The 9,956-nt window shown below is 40.1% G+C and overlaps 1 protein-coding gene across 1 annotated transcript in view; it reads right to left on the reverse strand.

The window, feature by feature from the left end:
- Window positions 1-2,814: 2,814 nt before the first annotated feature.
- Window positions 2,815-9,956, reverse strand: part of LOC106529882 (neuronal acetylcholine receptor subunit non-alpha-3) — a 14,792-nt gene continuing 7,650 nt past the window's right edge. Inside the window, exons 2-8 of the mRNA XM_014025406.1 lie at window positions 9,187-9,338; window positions 7,640-7,684; window positions 7,105-7,214; window positions 6,411-6,924; window positions 5,413-5,603; window positions 4,968-5,175; window positions 2,815-3,370 (exon numbers count right to left, since the gene is read on the reverse strand). Of these exons, the coding sequence (XP_013880860.1) occupies window positions 3,236-3,370; window positions 4,968-5,175; window positions 5,413-5,603; window positions 6,411-6,924; window positions 7,105-7,214; window positions 7,640-7,684; window positions 9,187-9,338 (1,355 nt within the window). The 3' untranslated portion in view covers window positions 2,815-3,235. The remainder of the gene's footprint in view (window positions 3,371-4,967; window positions 5,176-5,412; window positions 5,604-6,410; window positions 6,925-7,104; window positions 7,215-7,639; window positions 7,685-9,186; window positions 9,339-9,956) is intronic.

A 9,956-nucleotide genomic window follows, 5' to 3' on the forward strand; every position in this document is an offset into this window, starting at 1 on the left:
AGGTTCAGGTTCAGCTGCAGGTTCAGGTTCAGGTTCAGCTGCAGGTTCAGGTTCAGCTGCAGGTTCAGGTTCAGGTTCAGCTGCAGGTTCAGGTTCAGCTGCAGGTTCAGGTTCAGGTTCAGCTGCAGGTTCAGGTTCAGCTGCAGGTTTAGCTGCAGGTTCAGCTGCAGGTTCAGGTTCAGGTTCAGCTGCAGGTTCAGGTTTAGCTGCAGGTTTACCTGCAGGTTCAGCTGCAGGTTCAGCTGCAGGTTCAGGTTTAGCTGCAGGTTCAGGTTCAGCTGCAGGTTCAGGTTCAGCTGCAGGTTCAGGTTTAGCTGCAGGTTTACCTGCAGGTTCAGCTGCAGGTTCAGCTGCAGGTTCAGGTTTAGCTGCAGGTTTAGTTTTAGCTGCAGGTTCAGGTTCAGCTGCAGGTTCAGCTGCAGGTTCAGGTTCAGCTGCAGGTTTAGCTGCAGGTTCAGGTTTAGCTGCAGGTTCAGGTTCAGCTGCAGGTTCAGGTTTAGCTGCAGGTTTAGTTTTAGCTGCAGGTTCAGCTGCAGGTTCAGGTTCAGCTGCAGGTTCAGGTTCAGCTGCAGGTTTAGCTGCAGGTTCAGGTTTAGCTGCAGGTTCAGGTTCAGGTTCAGCTGCAGGTTTAGCTGCAGGTTCAGCTGCAGGTTCAGGTTCAGCTGCAGGTTCAGGTTCAGCTGCAGGTTTAGCTGCAGGTTCAGGTTCAGCTGCAGGTTCAGCTGCAGGTTCAGGTTCAGCTGCAGGTTCAGGTTCAGCTGCAGGTTCAGCTGCAGGTTCAGCTGCAGCTCATCTTGGTTTTTGCTGCAGGAAACCTGACATCAGGAGCCGACAGCTGCGAGAAGCAGCTGAAGAAGACTGTGACCTGCTGTCACTCATCCACCTGTCAGAGCTCAGGAGCAGCAGAAAGAGGCGGAGCTTACTAAATGTTGGTCATCACCTTCATCTCACAGGTGAGTGTGAGTCTGTCACACTTCACACAGTCTGACTGCAGGACTCACAGATAAACTGAAATGTTTAAAAGTAGAGCTGCTGTGACCTGGAGCAGCTGATCCACCTGACTCACTGATGGCAACAAGATCATCTTTTATTAACCCCCGCATGACTGCACACACAGCTGAACCACAACTTTCTTTCAGTTATCCTTGAATTAAGAATGAAGGTCAAATAAATACAAACAAATCARCATTGAAGCTCAGAGGAGGTTCCTCCTGATGACATCACTTCCTGTTGGAGGAAAACTCCAGCTCAGACACTAAAGGCTGCTTTCTATCAGGTCCTCTGCAAAACTACTGAGTACAGTAACACACAACGCTTTATGGACACTGTGACATCACACCACAGTACCCTCCCCCTCACACACACACAGACACACACACACAGACACACACATTAGAAATGTGAAACTTGCTAGAAATCAAGACAATATCTAATAAGAAGTTTTGTCGTCTCTTTCTCTTTATCTCTCCACCTTTCCTTTCATTCTTTCATCTGTAAATCCATCCTACACACACACACACACACACACACACACACACACACACACACACACTCGGAAACATATTCTGCCATTAAAAAACCAGGTCAGGGCACACAGCGCTACTGCATCACCTGGGACTGCCATTAGTCACATCATTTAGTGGATCTCAAATCCCTGAACACAACAAAACAACTAATAATATCTGGATAAATGGATAATGCAAATCAAAATGTGCTTGTACATTTCTTAAAACTGTGTTTATTTACCATTTAAAAGTACTTCTGTATTTTTAAAAAAAGTCAAAGCGCAGGTTTCAATATTTAGTGTTGTCTTTTTATGATTAAAGTATTTACTGCCACCCCGTGGTCATTTTGTGACATTACAGTTAAATCCACTGCCAGACTGTTGCTTGCTTTAAATGTATTTTTAAGCTCAAGAGTTCAGTAAAAGTGTTTAATTTAATGGAAATAAAATAGATAATTTTTTTACCATCTACATGCTGCAGTGAAAAAAGGCAGATTTTTTGGCAGGTTGATTAAAACACATGGAGTATAGTAATTCTTTAATTAAAAAAATAAAAGACTTGTAATAAATCCAGATTTTAAATGTTATGATTTTAGACACAGATAACTGCCGATAACAGGAACTCATATGTACATTAAGATAAATATATGCCTGGTGCAGAATAGCTGATTACATTTAAATAAAACACAAGAAATACAAAGAGCTGCASTAGTTAACAAACTAATTCTGAATCAGAAATCTAGAAATAGCTAAACTATGGTTACAAGGAATACACAAAGTTTAACTATTAACATGCTCAATAAATTTTCTTATTCATTTAATTTCCCTGGGATCAATAAAGTATTTCTGAATTTGAATTTGAACTGCATTAGTGTGAACTAGATCTTTCCTCTATATATTTTCATTTGGAAACTACAGCTTTTGGTATTTTTAACAGACTTTTGTTGTTTTTAACAAGTATCAGTGTTGTAAGAGGATGTGTGCTTCATCTGAAATGATGTTCAAATTAATGTTTATGTATTAAAATAATGACACAAATGCAAAAAACKTGAAGTTCTGCAGCCTGATAGATTGGTCTATAATTAAAACATAAACGTTAAATGTGAAGCAAACCTCTGTGCCATCTTTTTGAAAAGTGGAATAGTGCCTCCAGTTTGTTTTAATGTGCTCATGTGGTGCAGGCATGATAATCAAACTCATTATTAATCACAAACTAACTGGAGATGAAGCAGGAAGACATTAAGAGACGGGGCCTTTGGGTCGCTGCTGCTTTAGTTGTCGTCCTCAAATTAGTCTCAACGGAGACAGAATATTGATTCTGGTTTATTTTTATTCCCATCGTCACACAGAAAATACAGTTTAGCAACTGGCTTGACAACAAAGTGCATGTGACAGATAAAACCATTCTTTATGAGGTGATATTGTGCATTTTATTGCAATTACCATTGCAATATTACAGTCATACAATTATGACATTTTGAATCGTTCTCGACATCGTTCTGCTTATTGCTTTCACTTCTTCTCACTCCTGTTCATGCAGCTCGGAATGAAAGTTTAATCAAATTTAAAACATTACAGTTCCCAGTYGTTATTATGGGTAACGAACCACACTGTGGGAGAAGGACGTTTGGAGCCTGAGCTTGTTTTCGTGGAGTATGAATAACTTAGTGAATAAATCCCACAGACTGAAAGACCAAAAAAAAAAAAAAATAAATAAATGAGTTGATGGTTTCATGACGGTGTGCTGAGGTACATGTGCAGAGCCGGAGTGAAGATTAGAATAGTTCCCAGGATTGAGACTGTTAGGAAGGCCCACAAGAAAATCCGGTCCAACACCTGAGCCACAAATTTCCAGTCCTGTACGACCTGATGAAACACACACGCACAGAGACAGATGTACATGTGAGGCTTCAAGCTCTTTTTTCACAGCAAATACAGTTCTGTCTGACACGTTATTTCATGTTATTGTCACCTGCTGCCAAAGGCAATGGAGGACAGATATTATGTTGTCTTTGTCCAACCATTTTCCCGAAAAAACAGCCTTGTTCGGACCGAATGTGCATCGTGGGGACCATGCAAATTACAGGTGGGGGGGTTGGTTTAGGACCAATGTGTGAATTGAGTTGATGCTAGTTTTAGGGTCAGGTAGGTACCTGTGAGGTTAATTTAAGGGTAAATGGTCAGGGTTAGGATATAAAATTTCCAAAAAAAAAATGAATGGAAGTCAATCCACGGTCCCCATGGGTATATAAACATCAGATGTGTGTGTGTGTGTGTGTGTGTGTGAGAGAGAGAGAGAGAGAGAGAGAGAGAGAGAGAGAGAGAGAGAGAGAGAGATCAAATATCTATTGACTCACCGGACAAACTTTCAGTGAACGTTTCAGAAAGTATTCATTGTGTTAACACCTACAGCTGATTTCATTTTGGAGTAAACTCAAATAAAATTGTCTTTCATAGCCACCTGACCCTAGAAAACACAAACATACTCAACTAAAATATTCAGCTAAAATCAACAATGTTCCCATTTCATMCYCTGAGCAGTACACWTAAGGCCAGTGCTGCCCAAACATTTTCCCTGAGAGGGCTAAAATGAAMATTTATCTGAAAGCTGYGATCCAYGAAATACAAATACTTTAAAGTAAAGTTGTTTTATTTGTTTATTTTTAAGCTAGCAGCCAGTGTGRCASCCCACATTATTTTGTTTGCTATTTGYYATTTTTGTTAGCCAATGGCCATGCAGAAAATTTGATGTACACTTGAGCAGCAAAGGCTCATGGGATTTTGCATAAATTAATATTTGAGTACTTGTGATTTTATAAAGTGTGCAAATTTAGRTGTGTGCTTAARTCTAATCTAAATTAGTTACCTGCATTTTATGTTAAATTTGAATACAATTCAAAGATAAAGTAAGCGCCATGAGATAAGACTATCTGCACTACAGCCCTTTATATAGTTGGTTATACTCCACTTTGGGAACCTCTGCATTGRGCAGCTCTCTGTTCTCATGAATTCATCAACTGTTGGCATCAACGCTGTTTGTCTGTTGGCAAAATATCTCCTAAACTGAATGAATGTTAGTGACTGGTTGTRTGTCTAAAAGTGAAAAACCTTTGGACTCAATCCAATTCAACATGGCCACAATAGCTAATCAGCTTCAGCCTGGCACAGCTGCTGASCTGAAATTTGGTGCGATAGAAGCTGAGAGTCATTCTGAACACTTTCTGTAAGTGCTAATACTTTACAGAAGATATCGCCTGAGATGATCTTTATTGTTATTGTTAAGGTTTGACCAAAACAGCTACAACTCAAAGACAACAGAAGCAGGAGATTTGCATTCCTTCAAGAAATGATAGGCCTTTCATTTTCCGAAGAGGCTGAAGAGAAAAGTGAAAGARGAGATTCTGCGAGTGTAAAGTGTGTCACAACAYGCTCCGTCCCTGGCGCACACACCCYGCCCCCGCACCTCTCGTATGAARTGCTCCTTCTTGATGTGGCGGCTGATGTAGCGAACCGAGTTWGTGGCTTTTTCCAGCATCGCCAGCCAGGCTTGGTTCTCGTCCTCCGTCCCCCYGAGGGCTCCTCTCTGCTGGCCACCTGGAACGCCCCTCCTCCCCAGACCTCGCCGAGGCTTCAGCTCAGGGCTCCTCATCTCAATATCTGGGAAGTGGTATCTGAGGATAAAGGTACAGAACATAAAGGTACAAAACATAGTTACAGTRTATATTTATATATCTAGCTGACACTTGGAGTTTTATTTAGAGAAGAGGACATTGCTGAAATCAGGAGTGTTGTTTATCTAAAACGAAGAATGAAAAAGAAAAGGCATGTCTTGGCTGCAACTTCATGTTAAAAGTGTGGCAGCAACTGTTATTTTCTTTCTTATAAAGAGCACTTCGCTTTGTGTTTACCTATCAGTGTGACCCCTCATACACAGCAGCCTGGGCAGTCTCTGAAGAAACAGGCTCTTTACCCAGGGGGCCATGGGGTGGTAGGTGGCAGAGGAGCGATGATGGACGTTTATCACAAAAACTGTGACRATGATGGAGAAGGTGACAAAGATCATGATGAAGAGGAGGTACTCTCCAATCAGTGGGATCACCTGTTGAGGTATAAAAAAGGAAGAAAAATAACACTTACACTGTCTTTTACAGTAAAACATTGTATACTCTACACTGAAAAGTATTTCTGTAAGGTTCGATTTTGTTTATTCTAAAAATTAGTAAGTACATATGTAACTTTATTTGTATGCCTCAAGTGCTTCACAATAAAACTTCACAATAAACCACAACAAAGCATCTAAAAATACATTTACAGATGATATAAAAACATTAAGATAACATAAAAACTCGTACAAACATGTTCATCTTTTTTTTAATCTCCACAGCTCTTAGAGATTACAGTAATCTGTTACAAAATATAGAAGCTACAACCTGAAATGCTTTGAAATGCTTGCCCTGTCTGTTTTCAATCGGGATCGAGGAACAAGTGGTTGATTGAAATTACAGGATCTAACATTAGTTTATTTATGTTTTTTATGTAAAAGAAGAAATGAGTTGAATAAAAAGTTAGCATTTCTTTAATTAAAAAATGCATGCAAATTGGCTTGTAGCTCACTGCAGCTTTAATATTTGAATACATTTTTGACTGTCTGTGTGCTTGTGTGTACCGTTAGCAAAATAACTCATAAACCACTGAAAAAAGCAATATTTCATTTGACGTCTAATTCTAATTAACTCTTCAAAATTGAGTTGACATGAAGTTAAAGCAGCAATTAATTTGGGCCATGATTCCATTAAATAAGGAGATAAGAATTTAGGATTACGGGAAGGAACCCTGCATTCACATCGTGATGGTTTTATAAACTATTGAAACAAATTTCTATGCAAAACCTGCAGATTCTACAAACCTTTGAGGATGACGGGATGATTTCTTCAATGACCAACAGGAACACTGTGAGCGACACCAGCACTGACGTGGAAAGCGACAGCTTCTCGCCCTCGTCCGACGGCAGATAGAACACCAGCACAGTCAGGAAGGACAGGCCGAGGCACGGGATGATGAGGAACAGGGTGTAGAACAGTGGCAGCCTCTTCAGGATGAAGGAGTAGGTGATGAACGGGTACCAGTACACCCCGTCTCTCCTGCTTCCTTTCACTCCTGTGGCGTTCAGGATTTCCCACTCGCCGTTGTCAAAGAAGTCCTTGCGGTCCACGTAGTGATCCACCAGGACCAGGTCCACCATGTGTCCATCGTAAGTCCACGAACCAAACTTCATGGAGCAGTTCTGTCGGTCGAAGGGGAAGAAGGTGACGTCCATGGTGCAGGAGGACTTATAACTGGCAGGTGGAGTCCATGTTATGGTGCCATCCCAGCGAACGATCGCTTTAGTCATCAAGGAGCCTTCGAATCGACCATCAGCACTGGGGGGGGGGGGGGGGGGGGGGGGGGGGGGGGTGAGAGGAAGAGTTTAGAGAAGACAAACATGTAACAGGAGGAGAACCGGAAAGGCGAAAACCCGTACCAGAGAAAGAAGAATCTGAAATGACAGATTGTACATTCTGAGTTAGAGTTCAGTAACTCCAGAGGCCTGTGAGACTCACTTTTCATACAGAACAATGTCAGGCAGCCAAATGGTCTCTGACGGCACTCTGATGGAGGTGATGCCCCCATAGTCATCTGGGTTCCACTTCAGCTTCACATCGGTCCACTCCTTAAAAAAAAAATGTTAATTTCACAAAAAAGCTGCTCAGATTCAGACCAAGTCTCAAATAAAAGCTAAAACTGTCATCAGGCAGGGATGTGAACGCAAATAAAAACTGTAAATAGAAGAACTTCCTGGGCAGATTATTGGTATATCACTACAAACAACAGAACCTGGTACTATCATCATCATCATCATCTTCATCATCATCATCATCATCATCATCATCATCGTCATCATACATACATACATACATACATACATACATACATACATACATACATACATACATACATACATAAATCAAAGTGATGCTAAATGAAACAAAGTAAAAATAAACAGATCTAAATGTTTGCATGATTGAAGGATTTGCAAATGTAGAGGTCGTAGCAAAACAAAACTCCAGTATTTATTCAAACGTTACTCGTTTTTACCTGCCAGAGCCAGACGTTTGTAGTCATCAGCTGGTTCTTTTCATCCTGCAAGAAAAATAAATAAATAAATGAAGAAACTCAGTTCCCTGTTGATGAATCCACAAAGTGGGAATAAAAAGATCAGAGAGGCTAATGAGGAGCAAACCGAAGGCTGGAGTCAAAATGTTGAGTTTTATGAAAACACTTATTAAACCTGCAAGATGTTTTTATCCTTATTCATCATGAATAAGATAAATCTAGAGTAGTTACCAAAACAGCTCTGTCCTAAATGTTATTTCTGTTTAAAAGTAAAATAAATATGACATGGTAAGCTCTGAGGATGTTGGTGAAGCAGTGTGTGTTCTTGCTTGAATAATGAATGTAATCTGGGTCTGTGCAGCTCAGTGGTCTTTAGCTCTTATTTGGTGCTACAGAAGGCGACTTTAGGTGTTTTTTTATTTTTATTTTTTTTATTTATTCCTGTGCATTCTTACTTTCCCCTCTTTTATTTGCAAATTATAACTATAATTATAACTTGCTGTGGAGTCATCCAAAGTACTTTTTGCCCTCTCTAATATCATTTTAAGCTCTGCTTCACTGCTTTTTCCCCTCTTTGCATTGTTTTATTAAATGCAGTTAATGCCTGACGGTCTTCCTCCTCTTCTCAAACAGTCCCTCTTGTGTTTTTATTTCCTGCTGTCAGAGCTTAAGAGGAGTTACCTTCCTGCCTTCAGTCCTCCTTTGTTAACGTCCACTTCACATTGTTCAACTGTGCAAATTTATTGCCCACTTTCCAGTTTATGAGACAATATTTATTCCCACAGAGAGGTAGAGAAAGCTCTAAAGGAAATATCAAGCTTGACATATTTATTGACTGTGCACAGAGGTGAAAAACACAAAGAATGTTCTTGTGTATTAAACAAAAAGCTCAAGGACCACACTGCAAACCTGAAGCTTTTAAAATATSTTCACAGGAGTGATTATTCAAATTTGTCCTCCTGAATTGAACTTGTTTCTTTTTTACAACAACTTATTAATTAAACTCCAACAGTGACATGAAATAATTTAGCTGCCTTTATGTTTTTTTTTAGAAAGCAAACCAGCTGCTTGGCTTTTGTGCACCGACTGTTGATGCAAGGTCTATCATAAAAGCTTACATTTTTTATCAATTGGCCTTTTCTGGGAAAAGCTGAGTGCCCAAAAAATTTAAATAAAGCAAAATAGAAATGCACTGCAGTATTTATGAATAAACGCTTAAATACCTGTTATGTATTTTAATTTAAATAAATGAAGAATAGATGAATGTGCTGTTTCTMTCTAAGGAAAATCAATGTGTCGCAGCAGCAGACATGAAATAAATTTCATATTATAACATCACAATCAGAAATAATATCCAGTAACATTAGAATAACATTCATCTTTACATAAAACTAAGCTTTTAWACAGTGAATGAGCTCCTGAAGTGTTCTTTATAGCAGCAGAGCTGAACGAGTCTGGAAAACCTTGCTGACTCAAATGTCTTCGGGTTTATTAATGTCTGTCTCTATTTGTTTTGTTTACTCGCTCACCACGTCCACCAACTGAGAGATCTTCAGTCCAAAGCGTACTGTGATGGTGTCGTTGGCGTGCTGGATGGGCCGCACCCACTTCTGGTAACCTTTGAAGAGGTTTCTCAGCAAGGAGTCCTCCATCTCCGCCAGAGACACAAAGTCTTCTGTGGCTGGACAAGAAGACACAACAACACAGGGAGGATGTTAAAGGTTTCACTGGGACAGATGTGTGAATGAGTGACACAGTGGTAGCATGCGGGGGTCATGATTAGGCAAAAATGTCATCAACACCCAAAATAATAGGTGTTTAAAAGAATGTAAATGATGAAATGACTCCTCTTTTCCGGGAGGAAGAATGAAGTCATGTCATTAGAGTCATGCAACACACAGTCAGACTCAGACCGACARCTGGTCATGGTCCAACGAGTGCAACTCAACCCCCCAAGGCTGCAGAATGATCGTGCTGACACAATCACCTCAGACAGATCATCTGCCGAGGGAAACAAATAGAGCTCAGAGCGCACTTTGCAGTCAAGCAYAAGACATAATCATCAGTTAAAGAGCAGCATTTACATCCAGTAGGAAGCTGTGAAGTGAAGGAACAGTACTCTGAATGTATCAGACACTATTTATTGGTAAACAGCTGGGAGATATCAGACTCCTAAAGAGCTGCGATCCATACAGTAATTCAGTTTTTATTCAGCTGAATGTAAACACAATGATGAGGGGAAAAAAGACATTTAAAAAGCAGACTGTTTAAAAGTATGTAGTAATATAAAGGTTATATA

The sequence above is a fragment of the Austrofundulus limnaeus genome, unplaced genomic scaffold, assembly GCF_001266775.1.
Source record: "Austrofundulus limnaeus strain Quisiro unplaced genomic scaffold, Austrofundulus_limnaeus-1.0 Scaffold473, whole genome shotgun sequence".
Classification (NCBI taxonomy): Eukaryota; Metazoa; Chordata; class Actinopteri; order Cyprinodontiformes; family Rivulidae; genus Austrofundulus; species Austrofundulus limnaeus.